The sequence below is a fragment of the Phalacrocorax carbo genome, chromosome 14 (genome assembly GCF_963921805.1).
Source record: "Phalacrocorax carbo chromosome 14, bPhaCar2.1, whole genome shotgun sequence".
Lineage (NCBI taxonomy): Eukaryota > Metazoa > Chordata > Aves > Suliformes > Phalacrocoracidae > Phalacrocorax > Phalacrocorax carbo.
The window spans coordinates 8,777,487-8,797,679 of NC_087526.1; the positions used below are offsets into that span (position 1 = coordinate 8,777,487).

Here is a 20,193-nt window from a genome sequence, read left to right on the forward strand (position 1 = left end):
GCAGCACAGATAGTTGGAGGGTAGATGGGGAGGGAGAAGAGATACCTGCACCCCTCTCTGCAGGGGGTCCTAGAGACGCGCCCACGATGTCCCTGCAGCAGGACAGGCTTAGCAGGAGCCCACGGCAGGGGAAGGTGAGAGCCTGAGGATGAGGCAGCTGCAATGGGAGATGGGGCTGAGGGAGAGTGCAGAGGAGGAGGGCATCTGGATGGGAGCATCCATGGGATGAGCGCCCCTGCACAGCCCTGCTTCTCCCTGACACAAAGTCCCTCCCAGGGGAGGCACAAGGACACATACTCCACTGTCTGTGGGTCCTGAAACCACCCTGCTTTCCCCTCCACCGGCCCAGGGATGGGGTATACACGCTGCTGAGTAGGGGCTTCCAGTCCCAGCATACTCCACACCACAGCATCCCAGCAGCAGAGATCACACCCAATTGCTCTCCCATGCCAGGCTAGGCCCCAAGGGCAGCATTGGGTGCCACACTGGGGCACTGGCTGCGGCTCCCTCCACCCTCCCCAGGCAGCTGCTGGGGCTGTTGGCTTTATTTAGAGCTTCGCACAAACAAACAGCAAAGATATCTGAAGTGACTTGGCACCATCAATCCGTGCACAGCATCAGCCTGCGCACGTTCCCATCCCCGCCAGCCTCCCCCTCGGTCCCAGCTACGCCCATGTGTTTTATCCAGCCTTAATTTAGCTCACTTTGCTGCTGGGAGCCAGGACCGGCCTCCCCAGGCATCTGCACTGCACCTCCCTCTGGGACCCCCCCCAGGCAGCTGGAGGCTGCACTCAAGTACTGCAGCCAGCACTGTTCCTACTGTAAAATAATTTGTGGCCAGCACTGCTCCTGAGGAGCCCAGTGAAGCCATTGTTTTTGTTTCCCCTTCACACAGCTGGCAAGTGCATGAGCAAGCAGCAGGGACCCAGAGGAGTCACTGGGTTTGGCCTTTGGCCTTTTGCACATGCAGCGTGGAATGGAAATAAATAATCACTTTGCACAGGGATGGGACATGGTAATAGCAGTGGTTTGTGAAACCTTGCAGCCACACTGCCATGGGCAGTACATCCCACCCAGCCTAAGTCTGGGAGCAGGCACCCAGCAAGGGGGAAAAGCTCTGGTGGGACACGCTGCAGTCATTTGCAACCTCTCTCCTAGTTATTTTTAAATGGAAGCACTGTTCCTGGAGGCCTGGCTGACTTCAGCCTGTCTGGGCTGTCCTCCCGCTCAGCATTGAAGGTTCAACCTGTTTCGAGGCAATTACAAAGCGGAGACAGCCCATATGCAAGCAGCCACCACAGAATGCTGGGGAAGGAAAGTTAGAGCTTAAAAAAGCTCTACAAGAGAAGGTACCACAGCAGAGCAGATGGTGCAGCGTGAGCTGCCCGGGAAGAGCTGCTATTGCTCCCCATTAGGAAGCATATGGGCAGGCTCAGCTGCCTCCCCTTCTGCCCACAGCCTTTCCACTCAGCATTGCAGCAGCCCACCCAGACATGGGGGGTTTGGAGGTTTCACCCTGCCAGCGTAGCCCCTGCCCTGCAGGCTGGCAATGAACCTGGGAGAGAAGAACACTCCACTCCTTCAAATGCTGGAGACAGTGCAAGAGCACAGCATTTTGGGAGGCCAACGCCATCATTAGCATCCTTCTGCACCAAACACCCACAGTGAGCAGGAGGCTGCTGCGCTGTTTGGCAGGGCAGGCAGTGCTGCCAGACTCTGTGTGCTGCCAACGGGCAGCCAGGCTGCTCTCGCTCTCGCAGCATTTTCATGCTTCAGCTCAAAACCACTGCTCCCCCAGGGATGATTTCGGAGCCCAGGTCTCCCCAGCCCCAGGAGCCATGCAGCAGCCAGTGTAGGGGACCAGGACAGCAATTCAGGAGAGCTTTTCAAGAATAGATTGATTTTCACAGCTTTGACAGTGAGGAACTTGCATCACACTACCAGCACCCTTTTGGGGAAGGCACACGCTCCAGCCCGCCTGGGCCAGGATTGCTCACCCACCTCTGCAAGTTTGGGTGCTGGAGGGAGGCTGGGCCAGGCATGGCTCTGGTCCCCTTCCTGGGGAAAAAGCCTCCAGCCAGAGTTGTCACTGCTCCCAGCAGAGAGCAGGAGACCAATTCGCTTTTGCATTTCCCCATTTTTCAGCTGGGCAGCTCTGCACAGGCAGCAGGACCAGCTGTGCAAGTGGCTTCCTCCCCAGGAGGAGGTGGGGATCCTGCCCTGCACAGGGACCCCTGTCCAGGGCAGCAGCACCCCAACTCTGGGAGGGGCCCAAAAAGACCCTCCTGTCTGAGCCTGGCAGCATCCAACAGGGGCAATTGCAGTTTCACCAGGACAATCCCAGCAGAAATTCTTGCAGCACTGGTTTTGCCCAGACTCCTCTTTCATCCCCTGATTAGCAGCCTGTCTGATCCCCTCCCAGCACGGATAGCCCACAGGGACAAGTGGTGTCTCACTCCACTGGAAGAGGATTCACAGGTGATGGAGATGGGAGAGGTTTCAGTTCCTGCCCTGCAGCACCAAACTTGTGCCTGGTAATGAGCCGCATTTCACTAATGTGGGAGGTGACTGTAGGTCTTTCCCTGCCCAGGACTTTCCCCCTCAGGATCCCTGCTCCCCAGCCCCGCATAATACAGCACAGTGGGAAGGTTAGTTATAGCCTGACCGACCAGCCAGGTTGCACCAGGACACAGTGGCTGTCTCAGAGGACTTTTGGGCTCATTGTAACCTCAAAACCCAAGCCATCAGGGAAATCTTAGAGATAAATGTAGAAAAAAACACCAATACTCTGGACATTAGCCTAGAAAGCACCCTAAAACCAGCATCCAGCAGTGCTGTTTTGGGGCTGCAGGTAAAGAACTGTGCCCAAGCACCAGCAAGCAGCCAGCACCTGTGGGATCCCTCCACAATAAACCTAAATAATGCATTGCACACCACCACCAAGGCACTCAGAGTTCCACGGACTCACTGCCCTGGGGAAGCCCAGAGCCACCCAGATATATCCTGGCCCAGGCCCAGCCCCAAACAGAACCCAGCCCAGTCCCAGCACTCCAAGAGGCACCACTTTCATAGCTTGCCACAACAAAACAAGGTGTGCGACCACATCAGAGAGCTGAGCACAGCCCCGGTGCACACAAGCTAGCACAACCTCCCAGCAGCTAGAGAGCAACACATGCACCGGGCTGTGCACATTCACCCCATCTGTCCTCCAGCTCCAAAGCCAGATTTCAAGATCCCCCTCCACCCTATGAGCCAGGTGAACACATCCTTCATCCCTCTCACCTCTGCCACCACCCATCAGGCCTCAGAATTAGCACCCTCACAGAGCTTTTAGCTGTGAGAAAAAACACACAAATGTCTTCTAAAGTAGGTAGTAGCACCAATTACACTGCTGATATTTAGGGCTTCCAGCACAACAAATGGAGCTTCAGCTTCATTAGGTACCATGCCAATTTAATCCAAGACATCCAGTACAGAAAGAGCTTAAATTAGTTTATCTAATGTTAACTTATAACAAGCAATATGTTAACATGAGGATGGAAAGAAGTGGCCTGCAGCTTGTTTGCAAGGAGCAGCACACAGGGGTGACTGAGCTAGACCACGACCTGGGGAAGGGGTGAAAGTGGCAGGTTCCCACAATAGGAGCACTCCAGCCATGTAAACACTGATTTAAGAAATTGGGGTGTGTATCATACCTTCCTGCTCACCACATGGTCCTGCTACAGTACCCACCACCATAAACACCTTACAGCTAAAGACAGGGATACCCAGCCACCCCCTTATGTGGGAGAGGCCCTGGGGGGGGGCGGGGGCGGGGAGGGGAGGGGGTGTGGGTGTGGGTAATGAGCCACAGGTGCTTTGTTAAGGCTGCAATGGCCAGAAGAATGGTAGGGGTGGGTTGTGGAGGTTGCTGTGTGAGCAGCCTGTGCATGGGCTTTGCCCCTTATCTTTTGTGGGGGCTCACGGGAACTGTCTGTAATTGCTTTGGTCAAGCTTTTATTGCATGATTTACGGATGAGCTGAGATATCTCAGGTCCTTGCCTGAGCTCTCAAGCCCCCGTGGTGCAGTTGGTGCTGGGGTGAGCAGGGAAGAGGTGCTCGCTGGTGTGGGGGTTTTCTGCGGAGGCCACCTCTGCACACACACGCACTGGCTGGATGATTACTGCAGCCTCGAGGAGCTGGGTTCCTAATCAGAGCCTGCTTAATTTTAGTGGCACTTGAGCACTCTGCTGGGATCAGCTGGTCCCCTCTAAGCCCATAAAACTACTTTCAGGGAGGACGAGGGAGGGATGCCGGCACTGCTTGCCCCGTCCTGGCCTTTGCTGGGGTGGAGTGATGCTCTGAGTGACTTCATGGAATTTGTGCACCATCGCTCTGGGCTTTGGCAGCAGAAGCAGCAAAGCCCAGCCAACATTAGACCATTCACCACCATCCACCGAACATAAAGAGAAGCATGTGGGCTGCAGCACAGACCATATCTGCACCGTGGCTTGCCCATCCCTGGGCCATGCAACGCTTGTGGGCTGCTCCCACGCAGCAGCAGCACCCTGCGGGTAACTCAGCCAGGCTTCCTTAACGCAGCCCCACACGTTTCTGACTGGGGAATTCCTCCCAGCTGTGTCAGAGCAGGAAAGGTGGTTTATATCCTGTGCCTGGCCTGGAAGCAGCCAGCTGACCTGGAGGCAATGGACAGACAGACGGGGTTTAGGGTGAAACTGCTGATACACTGAGAAAACCTGGCTGTGGGGGGTGGCTCGGAAGAACACGGCCCTGGCAGGGCTGGCGCTTGCTGCCCGGTTAGCTGCCGCAAGCACTTGGAGAGCTGTGATGGCCTTTCTTAGCAGGCAGGATCCTGCCCTTTGCTCTGGAGGAGGATTTGTTCACTGGCTGTGGGTGCAGCAGGTGATCAAAGCCCCAGCAGTCCCATGCTGCAGCCTCCTGGGTCCACAGCACATGCACAGCACAGGGATGGGGACTGGGGCATGAGGCAGCTCCCACCCAGAGCAGCTCACTGGGAGGCGCAGGGTGGCTGCAATTCTGTACCCCTTGTGCCAGTGGTTGCAAAGCTCAGGGGCTGTGGGGATATCCACACTGACTGAGGGGCACAGCCAGGGCTCACCCCAGCTCTTGTGGGCTCCAGAGCTGCAGGCAGCCCTGGTAGCACCTGAGCAGGGCCTGCCCTGGGGCCCTTCCTCACCCCAGGCTGGGCATGGAAGGGATGCTCAGCCCCAGAATCAGCAGTGCAGTGGAGGAGAAAGTGGCAGGGAGGGGAGGGCAGGCAGGGTGCTCCAGCTGTGCAGGGGACATTTCAGAGCTAGGTGTTAATCATTGATGGACTCCTGGGAGCTGTTTGAGCTGAAGCCTCCACCCCCGCTCTGGAGGGGGATGCTCTGCCCCACGCTGACCTGTGGGGTTGTGGCAGTGCCAGTACCCATATCCCCACAACACACATGCAGCTCCCCCAGCCCACGGCCAAATTTATGTGCTGGGGGCTAATGGGAGGCCTTGTCACACTGATGCCAAACATATTTACTTTGCCCTCTGGAGCCCCTGCAGCTGTGGCTCTCCCCAACGGACCAGGTCCCTGCCAGAGCTGCTGGCAGTTCCCCACATTGGGTGCAGTGCATCCTCCTCCAGCTGCCCCCCAGTCTTAACCTGGGGGCTGCCAGTGCCATGCCCATGTCTGGGGCCAGCCAGGGACCGTGCAGGACAGTCTGGAGGGTGAGAGCTTACAGGGTGCTGCAAGTGGGAAGACGGGGTGCAGGCTGTGGGGATGTGTGTGGAAACAACGGGTGCCTTTGAGCCTATATCCCCATGGAGCAATTTTAGAGAAGACCTTGTTTCCCCTTGGTGGTACCACTAGGACCATGGTGGGATGAGGAGCCTGGCCGAGGAAGGAGTGATATCATCTCAGTTTTTTTCTGCTTTTATTTTTCTGCATTCTCTCAAAGTTCTTTGTTGATTGCAAATTGTTATCATGAAAGCACATCCAATGCTGCAATAGCAGATAATGCTCAGCGCACTCCCAGGCACGGCTGCTGAAACTCATTGCAGGCTGTGCTGCCTGATAAAGTCCCGGAGCAGCTGCAGATGAAAATAAAAATGCTAACGCGGGGGGATTTATCATGTTAAGCTATCTCAGCCCATCACTTCCTGCTCATCAAAGCTCTCACTGGAGGCACCAGGACAGTTGTGGGACTTTGAAGCCCAGGCTTGGCGGGTGGATTTGTGCTGTTGGACCTTGGCGCCAGGTGCTCACACCTCTGGAGCTGGGGAGATGCCCCAGTGGAGAGCTGAGTCGGGGCACATGGGCTGCAGGAGACCCTGTATAACCCCACATCACCCTTTACAGAGCATTATTAATGAGGGTGCCAAGAGGAAACGGTGTGGCTGGCAGCAAGGGCTTTTACTGAGGTTTTTTGTGAAAGTGCTGATCTAACACATTGCAGTGGAAATGGCAATTGCATGGTGACTGGGATTCAGGGGGGATGTACCCCCCGAAAATGGCCAGATCCAGCCCTGGAGGGGGGTTGCTGCTGTCTTGACCATCCTCCAGCACTTCCAGTGCTGCCCCCAGCCCTGACACCGGGTGGTCCTTGCGGTAGCTATCCCTGCACTGTCCCCACAGCAGCCTTGCAGCTCGGCAGCCACGTGCTGGAGCATGGGGCTGTTTGCTTTGGCCCTGTTGAGACCAGGTACATCCATTGCTGCCTGATCCAGCACTCCCAGCTCTGCAGGCCTGGGGCCGTGCTTGTCCTGCTGCTGGGGGGCTCGAGGAAAATGCTTCTGCAAGGGGTTTGTATTGTTTTGTCTTTTGGGTTTTTATTTTGAAGCTGAAGGCAATAAAAAACACAAGGATTAATTCTCGCTCTGCAGGATCCACCCATGCTCCTGGTGACTGCATCAGTCCCAAGGGTCTGGCCTGGCCTGGATAAGGAGCTGCACATCAGAGCTGTGAAATGCTGCCATCCTACCCCGGAGGTGAAGCCTCAAGGCTGGCGGGGCTGGCATGGCGCAGGGCCAGGTAGCGGGGCCAGGGGCCAGAGAACTGCTGGGGCCATGGAAGGGGATCATGGATTTAGAGGGTCTGTGGGATGTCTAACAGGTTTAGAAAATATTGCCTGGGATCATCTACTAGCAGTGGTGACCAGAGGTGTCTGAGCTGAGGCACACGTCGGCACCAGCTGATGTCTGCTGAGGGGGAATTAATGCATGTGGGAAACCTGTTCTGCATGTGCATGCATTTGCATATGCATGCACATACACATGTAGATGTGCATGCACATGTGCATGCACGTGCAGCAGCGACAGCTCTGGGACGAGGCTCTAGGTGTGAATGGGACTGTTGGCCCAGTGGTGCTGCAGGGTGTCAACTGTGCACAGCCCCCAGCGGCTGCCAGCTCTGTGCTGGGTCCTGGGTGCCAGGAGGGAACCCTGAGAGCCAGCAGCAAAGCATCTGCCCTGCAACGCGCACAAGGGACGCTCCAGCCTTTGTTGCACTGCAGCCCTTTAACAGCAGCTCCTGACCGCCAGGATTAATGATATCCACCCAATTAGCTGCTGCGAGCTCTGCCTAGCCTGAAGGATTAGCAAATGAAATCATCATCCCAAGGCGTAAGTAGTTAACACTCCTAATTAGTCATCGTGTGAATCCTAACCCAAACACTAACCCAGGCACAGGCAGCCGGCCATGGCAGTGCTGTGGACAGGGGGCTGCTGCTGCCCGCCCGGCCGGGGCTTCCCTCAGCTCCTTGAGACAGGAGCTGTTTATGGAGAATTTGCTGGGCTAAGGCATATGTTATTTTTACACGTTGCCATAGTTACCGATACCATTATAAAATTAAGCCTGAACCTTGTGGAAGACATGGATCTGTCAGAAGCAATTATTTTAGTGAGCGCATTGTTGATCCCGCCACACTGCCCACCCCGCAGCTGGCAGCGAGGGGCTGAGCCCAGCCGGGGCGATGGAGCTCCCTGCCGAAAGCTCTGCAGGGGCCACATCCTGCTAAAGGGCACGTTGCCGAGTTGAGGCGCCAGGCAGGCTGCTGGAGCACTGGGCTCGCCTGGCTGCACCGCACTGGGAGCTACTGGCGCCGGCACAGCCCCTCCATGCTGGCAGCACCATTGGGCACGTCCAGGGCGAACAAAAGCCCGCTGAGAGCGCGCTTTCAGCCTCCTCCGTGGCTCTGTCCCACAGCGCCTGCTTTCCCCCTTCTCCTGCCTCTCTAAATATTTTTTCCCTTCCCTGCACTTCTCTTCAGAGGGACACTTGTGCCAGGCTCGGGCCCTGCCAGCGCCAGGGCTGCTGCCAAGCACAGACAAGCTTTAAGGTTGCTCCATGCCGGGAGGAGCAGGGAGCACCAGGGACCCCCGCAGCATCCTGCCCTCACTGGCTGACAGGGATGCCCTGTGCTACCCTTGGGAGGGGGAGCCCCCCAGAAGGTTTCCCCATCCTGAGCAGCAGCCCCTGGCTCTTTTCCCTGGACATAACCCACCTGGACATAATCCCCATGATTGTGTACAGCTCACTCTGGGCATGATGCACGTGTGGATGCTAGGGGGACCAAGACCACTCCAATGTGCCACCAACAGTTGATCCAACATGAAGAGCCCCAGGCATCCCCAATGCAGGCAGGATACCCCTCCTGCCTGCCCTGGGACCCAGTCTTAGGCACTGGCAGGACCAGCTGCTGCAGCTGGATCCACCCTCCCCGTGCCAGCTCTGGAGGGTGATTGTCCCTGAGCAATGTCCCATCAAACACCTAAAGCACAAAGTGAGTCTTTCTTAAGAACCGGACGATCCTGTCAGTCCCATGGTCCTGGAAATCCCTCTTTAATCATTGCCAGAGTCTTGGCCTCCATGACATCCTGTGGTGAAGGACCACATGGGCCAAAGGAGTGCTGGGCACAAAGGATTTCCTTTCAAATGTGTTTGACACATTCATTTTCACTGCCTGCCCCTTCTGTCTGCAATAGAAGAGATGGGGAATGGCTGGAGGGCAGCCCCCAATCTGCCCCATGCCCCCTCAGCTCCAGGGATTTAATGAAAAATATTCCAGGTCGGGCAGAGAGGTTCCCAATAGCAATCGCTGCAATAGCACAACCTCCTATTAGACACCAGTGAATCCACATGGACAAGCAGCATCTTCCAAGCACCTCCACCTCTCCTCAGCTTAAAGCCCTGGACTGCAGCCTGAGGGTCCTAGTTCACTTCCCCATGGCCGCAGGGCCAGGCTGTGCTTGGGGGGGCTGGAGAAGTCTCTGCTGTGCTGGTGAGAGCCCTCACTACATCAGGAAACCAGGGGGAGGATGAGGCTGGCAGTGAGGCTGTGGCACCGAAACAGTTCCTATGACAACCCCAAATCCCAGACCTGTTTATCCCCTTCAATAAAAATCCACAATAACAATGAAACAGGAGAATAAGTTTCAATAAGTAAGACATGAAATAAATCAGAAACAGCATAAATCATGTCACCATTTTACTTCAGCTTCGTTCCTTTCTTTCCAAGGAAAAGCCTGAGAAACGGGGAGCTACAAATGGGTGAGCTGGCATGTTTGAAATTGGTGTGAGCAGGGTCTGGCCGTGCAGCATCACAGGGCTTCTCCCTCCAGTTCCTTCTCCTGGCAGAAGTCCAGCCCGGGGCAGCCAGCAGCTGCAGACCACATGACATTTCCTGGGGACATTCAAAGTGTCCCTGAGACCCTCTCGTCCTTTCCAACACCCTCAAAGCGCACCAGCTGTTCCTCCAGCTCCTCGTGCTGCTCCCCATTGGTGTCCTGGCACAGCATACCTATAGCATCATGGGGTCTCCATGGGATCACAGGGTCCCCATAGCATCATGGGGTCCCCATGTCATCACTGGGTGCCTGTGGCATCACGGGGGCCCTGTGGGGCCCCTGTGGCATCGGATTCTCTTGGACCCATGGCTGTTTGTCTAATGCTGATGTGCAAAGGAAGCAGCCACCCTGAGGATGGGCTTGTGGCCATCCCAGTCTCACAGTAGCAAGGACAGGGATGCAGACAGCGCAGGAGCACAAGGGCATCTTGGACAGAGACAGCCAGAAACCATGGCCTTGGCTGGAGCCACTGCCCTGTCAGGGGACAAGCTGGAGCAATGCTGGCTCCTGGGAGACGCAATAGCCTCTGGGCACCCATCCCTGTGACAGGCACTGCTGGTGTGTGGGGTCTCTGCTTCTCACCATGAAGCATCCCAGGACAGGGCATGAGGCGTTTATCACCGTCTCTCCCCTTTTCTCCTTGCTCACCCCTGGCTCCAGCACAAGCTCAGCTTTGTCCTGCCCCCCCTGCGAGCACTGCCAGCCCTCTCCTGTCACCCAGGACACCATCCTCCTGCTTCAGCCAGCCCCAGGTGCTAGCTGAGACGATGGTCTCCCTCAGTGTTAATTAAATCATTTCTCCCCCTCCCCTTGCTGGCAGGGCTAGCCCCATCCGTCATGCTCTCAGGACTAATTGCTCCCTATTATTCCATGTTTTCCATTGGAGGCTCATGCTCCCTGCTGGCTCTTTGCACAGCCCGCGCCTCCCACATTGGCTCCCTGGCATGGCACAGCATGACACAACACGACACGGCATGGCATGCACCAGTGCCCTGGCAGGCCCTGCCAGCTCTCTTGCGTTGGCACCTCTAGGAGCCATTTCCCACCTCCCGGGGCCAGGAGCGGAGCAGATGCCGGAGCAATCCTGAGCACCCCCTGGCTCTTCCCCAGCTCCTGCCTTCTTCCTCTCCCTAGGACGGGGGTTCACAAGGGCTCCCACCTTGGCGCAGTGCAGCTCAGCTTCTCCCCAGCCCTTTTGGTTGGCTTTGCCATCCCACAAGGTCCCAGCACCGGGCTTACACACCACGGGGAGGAAAAGCCCAGCTAAACCCCCCGCAGCACCCACGTGCAGGTAGCTTCTCACCACGGTAGGGGCCACTGCCATGCCTGTTTGCCAGCACACACTGCCACAGCTTCATCCACTCCACTGCACCCTTGCCACGGCTCGCCACCTCCCTGGCGTGTCCGTGCACAGGGTCTGGCGCTGGGACACAGCCCAAACCCCAGCTGGAGCTGACATGTCCCCACCCCGACTGGGATGCCGAGCCTCTCCCCACTGCCTGTCCAGCCGCTGCCTCTGCTCTGCACTGCAGCGAAGTTGCCTTTGCTTGGCCCCAGCTGTGGGCAGGAGGAGCACAGTGGGTACCAGCCCTGGCATCGTGCCGTGCCCGCCCCAGCCATTGCAGCTCTCGACCCAGCACAAGTGCGTGCATTTCTCACTCAAGCACCCAGTGGGCGACTCGGCGGGACGTGACACCCAGCAGCACCAGGAAACCACTGCGGATGAGCAGTGAAACCCCAGTTCCCACATCACCTGATGCTGCCCCTGGCATGAGGTGCTGCCCCCCCAAGCAAGGTGCTCCCCAGCGCGCTCCTACCTTCTGTCCGTGCTCGGGCGCTTGTTTGTGCTTTCACTGCCAGCACACCCCAGGCCAGTAGCTTAAAGGATTTTCCTATAATAACAACCAAATCCTCCCCTGGGCAGTAAGCCGCAAACCTGGGCCCTTTCCTAGGTACAGAGCACTCCACAGTGCTCTTCTTCTTGCTGCTTTGCATATGTTTGCATCACACTGGATTTCCTGCTCCAGGCCAGTGCTTCTAAAGTCCTAAATCCCCTTGAATTTCATTTCCCCTCACTGCAAGGTCTATCCTGGTTTCCATCTCACCCACGTATTTTACAGTCCTGCTCACAATCCTGACATGAGCTTTCCGCAAGCTTCAGTGTCGCCCCTGTGCGGAGGGTGGGCAAACCCTGTGTCCTGCTCAGAACAGCTGCTGCCACAGCCAGGAAATGAGCCACTGCCTGGTGCAGCTGTGGCTCTGCCCAGGACCCGGCACTGCCCAAGGCTTCAACCCAGCACCCCATGCCACAGCCCCTCACTGCTGCAGAGGGGGCCAGGCTGGGGCCAGCTGCTGCGGGTGGCAGTGATGGACACCTGCCCTGGCACACTACCCCCTGCCACCATGCTCACAGGGGGCTGAATGCCCCCAAGCTGTCCCCAAGAAAGAAATGACCCAAAACTGTCCCCAGGTCACATCCCCTGGAGCAGGAGGTGCTTATTCAGTCATACAAATGAATTTCAGTACTGGGTCCTCTCCCCCCTCCCCCTATAACAATTCTTTCCCCAGGAGGATCTCTGCCAACAGACAAGGCTCCCCTGGGTACACACACGCTGCTATTTCACACTGTCTTGTTTCACTTCTCTTTTTTGATTTCACAGTAAAAAGCAGATAAAGTTGGAAACCAGCAATTGGAGCAGCTTTCAAGGTCACAGGCAGCAGCAGCAGAAACAGCAGCTTCCTCTGCCTGAAAAGCATGTTTTGCCCTTAGCCCATGCCTGTGAAGGGGGGTGTTTGCTTGTGGTAGCACATAGTGCTGTGGGAGCACCTGCTGCCATGGGTGGGTGCATCTGCACCCATCGTGCTGGCGTGCGCTCAGGTGCTGCAGTGGTGCCTGGTGTGGAACGCACGCTCTGCGGCTTCCTGCCACCGCCACGCTCCGTCCTCAGCTCCCAGCCTGCTCCCCTCGGAGGTGGGCACCGAGCACACGTGCATGGAGCAGGAGATGTGCATGGAGCAGATGTGCACAAAGCAGACATGCATGGAGCAGATATGCATGGACTGGCTGGGGCCGGAGCAGCAGATGTGCACGGATCAGGGAGAAGGGTGGAAGGGCTGGCTGGTGCCAGCTGCCCTGATTTCACCACAGCATCATAAACCCTGTTCCCAAATACTGGCCTCCTCTTTGGGAGGGCATAGAAAGACAGGCGAGGGCTGGGCCTTGGCCCCTGAGCTGCAGCAAAGTGGCACCAAGGGCTGTCCTGAGAGCTGCAGAACTGCCCTAAGGGTGGTCAGAAGACACAGGTTTGGTGGGAGCCAAGCAGCCACCCTGCCTGGGGAAGCTGCTCGGGAGCAGGGTAGGAGGCTGCAGCTGCCCATGGGGCTCAGCATGAGCCCAGCAACAGCACAGGGTGAGCTGACATGAGACTGTGGAGGCCACAGGTCTCCCAGGACCCCATGGGACCGGCACTATTGCTCTTGCTCCGAACACAGCAGGACTGGATGGCACAGCTGTTTATGAGGATGGCTTTTATGAGGATGGGCTTGGTGCAGTGACAAGATAATAGAAATTATGGACCTGCTGAGCCAGGAAAGTGCTGGTGGTGTCCCATGCTGGTGGAGAGGTGTGCATGAAGTCCTCCTGGTGTAATCAGTGCAAACCAGCTTGCACAAGGCAGAGGTGCTCAGCCTCATGGTCTCATCCTGTATTTGAGATGGCTTCTGGGTCCTGGGAGAGCTGCTGCCAAGCCCCGGCATGGTGGGTCTGGCCCTGAGCCTCACCCAACACCACTGGTGAGATGGGAATGAATTAGGGAGCTTTGCCAGCTCCGAGCACAGTGTGCCGAGCTTGAACCAGGGTGTGCCATGCAAACAGAACCACTTCTTTATTGTGCCCTGCAGAAATGTCCCTGCTTCCTCACCCAAAACGGGTTCTTTGGCCTTGCAGACTTCTGCGCCACACGTCACTTGGCAGTGACCCTGATGCTGGCATACTCAGAGCAGGCTGCGCTGGGGCTCCTGCTGTGCTGCGGGGCCACGGGCAGTGGCTGGAGATCGGCATAGTGGACATCATTGTCCTCCTTGCTGCTTTGCTGCAGAAGTGCACACAAACGGTGAATACTGTCACAAGAAAAATCTTGAAAAAATAACCCTAATGGCAGGTTCAAGCCAGGATGGCGGTGCTATGGCTGCACAAATGGCCCCACACAATGGTGCAGAGCATGCTGAAACTGTGCAGGCAGCTGCTGCTCACCCAATGCCTACCCTGGCCCCAGAGCCTTGCAGAGTCCCTGTAAGCTGGGACATCAGCACGGGATGCTCTTCCCCATATTCACAGCTCATCCTTACCTGGCTGGGCAGATGTGAGGTCCCTGCATCCAGAACTGTGCTGCTGGAGGTGAAGGATGGCCATTAGAGCTAAAGGAAGCCAGGTCCCCTCCCCAACCCACCCAGCACAGCCCTCAATTCCCCTCCAAATTTACACAAGGCCCACGCTGAAGGCAGAGGAGAGGAACAACGTGCTGTCTGTGCACCTGGGCCTGGCTCAGACACCACAGTGAGGGGCTGCAGGGAGCTCCCAACACTGGGTGCTCCTCACCACACACTTCCATGAAACACAGAAAGAAGCAATGCAGCGCAGCAATGCGCCTGTGAGTAAGGGACCTTTTCTGGGGAAAACTACTGCTCCAGAGAGAGAGGAAACCAGGATAATGCAGGTGTGTAAGGTGTTTCGCTCACCTTGGTGCAAAAGGAAGAGGTGGTGGGTACAAACCTGGGGATGCCAGGGCTCTCTGCAGAGCACAGCAGAGGGACGGGTGAGAAGCTGTCCGTGGCCGCCAGCCTGGCCAGGCACTGTCTCTCTGCCTTGCCTCTGTGCTTCCTCTTGTACATGTAAAGGGTGATGAAGAGGCCGAGGAGGAAGCAGAGCACTACAGCTGCAGCCGCCATGCTGGGAACCAGGGCTGAACCTGTGGAGGCAGAAGGCAGAGTGGGGAGAGGGTGGGGGGGCAGTGAGGGACCCCACCATAGGCAGGGGCTGTGGGATGGGGTCCCCGGGATCAGTGTCCCATTGGGAGCTGCACTCACCGCGCAGGGACACTACCGTGCCTTTCCCACGTTGAAACACCTCATCACCACGCACCGATTTGCGGATCTTCACACAGTAATAGGTGCCGGTGTCCTCAGGGCGAACATCCCTGATGAGGATGCTGAAGTCCGTGTTGGAGTCACTCACCGCCCTTGTCACGCGGGGGAAGGAGCCCTTCTGATCATAGACTGTCTTGTTCCCACTGCCCCAGCCCTTCAGCCATGCCACGCTAGAAGGGTAACTGCTGTAGGACACGGTGCAGGTGAGGTTGAGTGTCTCCCCCACTGTCACCACCACCTTGTCCTGGGGCTGGTGCACCTCAGAGTCCTGACCTGCCTGGGCATCCGCACCTGGGTACAGCGACAGAAGGGTAGGGGCTAAGCGACGGAGTGAGGCGAGGGCTTGCTCCACTCACTCCAACCGCACAGGCAGAGTAACCCCAGCTTCCTCCAAGTTTGCAGCAGCTCAGCTGCGAAACACCCCTGCATATGGCAGAGAAAACTGCAGGCACTGGAAGCAGTGGAATCCAGGTTCAGAATGAGCAAGGGACAAAATTACATCCCCTGTCGTTGTGTTTTTAACAGTAGGTGCTGCATGTGTACAGAGTCTAGAAAGGTACGGAAGGAGCCAAGGGGAATTCACAGAAGGAAAAACTCTTGAGTGCTGTTAAACGTTAACGTGCAGCACTGTACAACACGAGCCAGTGTTACTGGGCCTCTGCGAGGAGCAGGGTTCACAGCCCGGGACTGTGTGCAGCCCCCAAACCCCTCTTGCCCAAAGCCCCCTGCTACCTTCGGCACCAGCTCAGCAGGGCGCGGCGCCGCCCGCCCGGCCCCCGCCATCCCCGCGCAGCCCAAAAACGGGGGTCGGAGGAGGAAAGTGTCCCCCCCCCCCTCCCCACACACACCCCCCGTCCGGGCTTCAGCTTTGCCGATCCGCTCGCGGCAGCGACCTGCTGCGGCGGCCGGGCCGCCGCCCGCCGCCCCCCGCCCCGGGCGGCAGGGGCAGGGAGGCGGGAGAGCGGGCGGGGGGCCGCCGCCGCCGCCGCCCCGCTCCGGACTCACCCGAGAGGCGCGGCGGGAGGAGGCTGAGCTGCCCGAGCAGGAGCTGAGCCGCCGCAGCGGCGCGCCAGGCCATCGGCACCGCCGCAAGGTCGGGCGCCGGCTCCGGGAGAAGGAAAAGGAGAAGCTGCGCAGGAAATGGAAGGCAGCGGCGGGGGCTGTTAACGCTTTGGGTGCCTGGCCCGGGGCGGCGGGGGTCGGCGGCGGGGCCGGCCGGGAGCCCGGCCGGGGCTCACCCCGCGTTGCGTTAATAGGTGAAGGAATTTGGCAGAAAATAAAGCGCCTTGCAATCCAGCTGGCGCTCGCGTGTCGGAGGGGCTGGGTTGGCGGGGCTTAGGTTCTGAGTGATTCCCGACGCAGCACGGTCAGTCCGCGAGGGGTTCGCTAACAGCACCATCGCTGCTGGTGCCCTCGGCCCAGTAACGCTTCCCGGCCAGATTCGCTAATCGTCCGGTTTATTGAAGCAACAGAAATACAGGTTCTTATCGGATTGCCGGTGATAAATGCACTGCCTGCAAAGCACGGGCAAGTATAAAGTGCTAAAACACAAAACACAAATTAACAAGCTTGTTCTCTAAATTTCCCGGGGGGAATCACTCGGTATAACCAAGCGTTCCAGTCTTGCCCAGTAGGCATCCCTATGGGGGAGAAGACAGGTCCAGCCCATCGACTGATCCCCGTAGCCTGCGATGGTATCTCCCCTAACATCCCTCTCTCTTGGGGTCATTTTTATACTCTTTTATGTTTAGGTGGAGCTTAGTGACTCTAGTCATACATACTTTCGTTATTGATTGGTGTAGAAATTTCTCGCTTCGATTTAAAGGTATAGACTAAGAGAAATTCAGAGCGCATGCTCAGTGAGGGGTGGTCATACCTTGCAGGCAGGTAACTTTGGGATGGAGGTGTGTATTTTAGTATTATAATAAGGTTATAATGAGCAAAGTTCACCCACAGGGCATGATGTTACTGCGCTGGTCCAGGCACTGTTCCATGGTTCCATCCAGCCCCCGGATCTGCAGTGATTTATGGACGAGTTTGGCCAAGAAGCCTTCGCTTCACTCCCTTCTCCAGTTATCTCCCTTAGATTAGGACGCTGAGCTCCCCCAGTGTTCCTAACATCTAAAAGTGCAGGTGCAGTTGCTTAGGGGACAATCACTGAACCCATTTCCAGCATGCCAACTGCATTCCAATCTCTAAGACAACTTTTATAAAATGTGGATATAACTTTAGCCTCAATAATTTCAAACTCAATAGTTTCACCCCCAGTAATAATTCCCCAAAGAACATTATTCCGTGGCTCTGTCCCCCTGCCTGGTTTGGGAAGCTGGCCCCAGTGCTTGCTGCAGGCGGGCTCCAGTGAAGCCCCGAGTGAGCTCTGCACCTGAGGCCCACCGGGGATGCCAGCCCATGCCCCGATCCTGCTGGTCAGGGCTGGGTGCCCCCACAATGGCCAGGGGTGCCGAGCTGTGGGCTGGCCACGCATGGGGAGCATGCCAGGTCGGGGCCCCTCTTGCTGCCCGGTGCTGGTGGCCATGGCTCTCCCATGGGGAGAGCGGGACTGACATTGCTGGCAAGGACCCACCTTGTGATGCAAGATGGCATCAACGCTGTGGGAACTGGCTGGGACTTGTGCAAGGGGTCCCTGGAGGAACTTGGCCAGCGGTGAGCCCCTTCCTTCCCCTTTGACTGGGAGAGAGCCCAGCACCCTGCTGAGTTGAGTCAAGCTGAGCCAAGCTCAGGCGAGCTAGCCAAGCCGAGCTGAGTTGTCGGGGAGTGGGACATGGGAGTCACCATGATTCCAGAGATGCAAGCGCTGCCTCTCGTCTGCCTGATGCTGCTCCTGCTCTGGAGAGCCCCAGGTGAGTGGGGGTCCTGCACAGCCCCAGAGCCTTTCCCATGCCATGCTCCCCCACCCCGATGGCATTGCAATCCTCCCCTGTGCCTGCAGGTATCTGGGGCTCTTCTCTCACTGCCTCCCTTCCAGCTTTGCTTTTATCCCCAGCCAAAGTGTTTGTTTTACTCCAGCACTTCCCAGGGATACCAGGCCCTCCCCATCCCACAGTCGCCATCAGTGCTGGCTGCCCCAGTGTCAAGGGACAGGGACGCCTCACTGTCCCTTACTGTGGGCTCAGGGCTGGGGGTCTGGTGATGCCCCGTGCTGTGCCCTGGCTCTGAAGCCCCTTGTCAGCCCCTACCCTTCTGTCGCTGTACCCAGGTGCGGATGCCCAGGCAGGTCAGGACTCTGAGGTGCACCAGCCCCAGGACAAGGTGGTGGTGACAGTGGGGGAGACACTCAACCTCACCTGCACCATGTCCTACAGCAGTTACGCTGCTCCCGTGGCGTGGCTGAAGGGCTGGGGCAGTGGGAACAAGACAGTCTATGATCAGAAGGGCTCCTTCCCCCGTGTGACAAGGGTGGTGAGTGAATCCAACACAGACTACAGCATCCTCATCAGGGATGTTCGCCTTGAGGACACCGGCACCTATTACTGTGTGAGGTTCCGCAAATCGGTGCGTGGTGATGAGGTGCCTCGACCTGAAAAGGGCACAGAGGTGTCCGTGCAAGGTGAGTGGGGCTCCCAGAGCAGCTCCTGGTGGGAACCAGCTCTGCTGGGAACAGCCCCTGGCACAGCCCGGCCCAGCCCAGCCCGGTGGGCTCCATTTAGGGCGAGTGGGGATGGGGAAGGGGCTGGGGTGGCAGCTCCAGCAGAGGATCCTGTGGGTGGTCCCCAGGGACATCTATGTCCCTGTGGGAAACCCCGCTCCCTGCAGCCCTGGAGCCGGGTGGGGTTGGCAGTGTCTGGTCTGACGACCCCACACTTCTCCCTGCAGCCAAACCCACCCACCCGGTTGTGTCCGGGCCCAGCCACAGAGCGAGGCCAGGGCAATCGGTGTCTGTCACCTGCACAGCCGGAGGGTTCTTCCCCCAAGACATCAGTGTGAGATGGCTCAAGGATGAGGCCCCAGTCTCAGCTCAGCAGCCCCACATCACCCCTGAGCAGATGAAACCCTCCTACGAAATGTCCAGCACCGTGACGCTCACGCTGCGGAAGGACGACGTCCACTCACAGGTTGCCTGCGAGGTGCAGCACCCCACGCTGACGGCCCCGCTGAGGGGGATTTACGAGCTCAGAGAAGCCCTGCGAGGTGAGGGCTGGGTGGTGACCAGTGCTTGGGGTGCCCAGCTCGTGTGGGGCTGTGGGTCCTGGGGCGGGGACAGGGCACCCTGCAGGCAGCATAGCCGGGGGACGCCAGGCACCAGGAGCTGCTTCTCTTCCCAGTCCCTCCCAGTGTCCGTGTGGTCGCTGACCTACCAAGTCCCGTTGAGGTGAACAAGACCGTGAACTTCACCTGCCACGTGAAGGAGTTTTACCCGAAAGATGTGGTCATCACCTGGCTGGAAAACAGGATGGAGATGAAGGTGGAGAACATCCTCCAGCCAGTGGAGACTCCCCAGGGCTTGTTTGAGCTGAGGAGCCTGGTGGACGTCAAAGTGACAGAGGAGAAGAATGGGTCTGTGTACACCTGTCAGGTGAAGCACAATGCTCAGGACACCTTTAGCAAGAGGGCTACTCTGTGGATTGCTGACCCAACCAGGGAGGGACTGAGGAATTTTTCATCACTAGGTAACTGTCTGTGAGAGCTGCTGGGTCCCCATGGTTGCAGGGGGCTGTGGGATGCCTGTTCTCGAGCCCTGGCCACTCACGTCCCCTGTCCCCACCACAGGTCTTAACCTCCTCACCAGCCTTGGCTTGGGGATTGTCATCCTGCTGGAGAAGGGTCTCCTTGGTGGCCTCCTCATCTTCCTCTTCAAGCGTGGGAGGGCATGAGGACTAAACGCCAGGGCAAATGTCCCATCCTGCTCTGTGTCAGCCCCTGGTTCTTTGTGTCACGGTGTTGGGAACGGGTCCCAGGGCTCAGCCACCGCCAGCTTTGTTGTGTGTACCTGGAATTAAAGGTGCCAGGATGCAGGGGATGCCCTGGCTGCGCTGTGCCTTTGGTACTGGGTGACTGGCCCTGCCCACAATTCGCATGCCCACCCCCACTGGGGCACAGACCACACTGCAGCCCACCTCCCCGGGTCACCACTGGCCATGCTCCCACTGCGGCAGTGCAATGTGGCTCTGGTCACACACAGCCCTGCCAGCTGTGGGAGCAAAACAGGTCATAGAATCATAGAATAGAATCATAGAATGATTAAGGCTGGAAAAGACCTCTAAGATCATCAAGTCCAACCATCAACCCAACACCACCCTGGCCTCCTAAACCATGCCCTGAAGTGCCATGTCTACATGTTTTTTGAACACCCCCAGGGATGGTGACTCCCCCACCTCTCTGGGCAGCCTGTGCCAGGGCCTGACCACTCTGGCAGTGAAGACATTTTTCCTAACATCCAATCTAAACCTCCCCTGATGCAGCTTGAGGCCA

General features: G+C 57.6%; 2 protein-coding genes across 5 annotated transcripts; one reads left to right on the plus strand and one right to left on the minus strand.

The window, feature by feature from the left end:
• Positions 1–13,478: 13,478 nt before the first annotated feature.
• Positions 13,479–16,096, minus strand: LOC135315716 (signal-regulatory protein beta-1-like). Of its 4 annotated transcripts, none has more exons than XM_064465491.1 (5): positions 15,769–16,096; positions 14,704–15,054; positions 14,390–14,585; positions 13,966–14,008; positions 13,479–13,737 (listed from the first exon to the last, which is right to left on the minus strand). In XM_064465491.1, exons 1-5 carry the CDS (start codon positions 15,839–15,841, stop codon positions 13,687–13,689), a joined length of 714 nt encoding a protein of 237 aa, XP_064321561.1. In that variant the 5' UTR covers positions 15,842–16,096; the 3' UTR covers positions 13,479–13,686. The 4 variants fall into 4 exon arrangements, with proteins under 4 accessions (XP_064321561.1, XP_064321562.1, XP_064321560.1 ...); XM_064465492.1 differs by having other exon boundaries at positions 13,966–14,005; positions 15,769–16,095; XM_064465490.1 differs by having other exon boundaries at positions 13,479–13,709; positions 13,966–14,005; positions 15,769–16,092.
• A 1,366-nt stretch (positions 16,097–17,462) lies between these two features.
• LOC135315715 (tyrosine-protein phosphatase non-receptor type substrate 1-like) lies at positions 17,463–19,738 on the plus strand. Its single transcript, XM_064465488.1, has 5 exons — positions 17,463–17,624; positions 17,981–18,331; positions 18,598–18,912; positions 19,047–19,391; positions 19,492–19,738. The coding sequence occupies exons 1-5, from the start codon at positions 17,546–17,548 to the stop codon at positions 19,593–19,595; spliced, it is 1,194 nt and encodes a 397-aa protein (XP_064321558.1). The 5' UTR covers positions 17,463–17,545; the 3' UTR covers positions 19,596–19,738.
• Positions 19,739–20,193: the final 455 nt, after the last annotated feature.

Excerpts from the sequence above, each read along its gene's own strand:
- LOC135315716 (XM_064465489.1), bottom strand. The coding sequence starts at position 15,841 with ATGGCCTGGCGCGCCGCTGCGGCGGCTCAGCTCCTGCTCGGGCAGCTC. Across the intron at positions 14,586-14,703 it reads CACGGTAGTGTCCCTGCGCG|GTTCAGCCCTGGTTCCCAGC; the intron begins GTGAGTGCAGCT and ends CTGCCTCCACAG. Across the intron at positions 13,710-13,965 it reads CCTCACATCTGCCCAGCCAG|CAAAGCAGCAAGGAGGACAA; the intron begins GTAAGGATGAGC and ends GCACTTCTGCAG.
- LOC135315715 (XM_064465488.1), top strand. The coding sequence starts at position 17,546 with ATGGGAGTCACCATGATTCCAGAGATGCAAGCGCTGCCTCTCGTCTGC. Across the intron at positions 18,332-18,597 it reads CACAGAGGTGTCCGTGCAAG|CCAAACCCACCCACCCGGTT; the intron begins GTGAGTGGGGCT and ends TTCTCCCTGCAG. Across the intron at positions 19,392-19,491 it reads GAGGAATTTTTCATCACTAG|GTCTTAACCTCCTCACCAGC; the intron begins GTAACTGTCTGT and ends TCCCCACCACAG.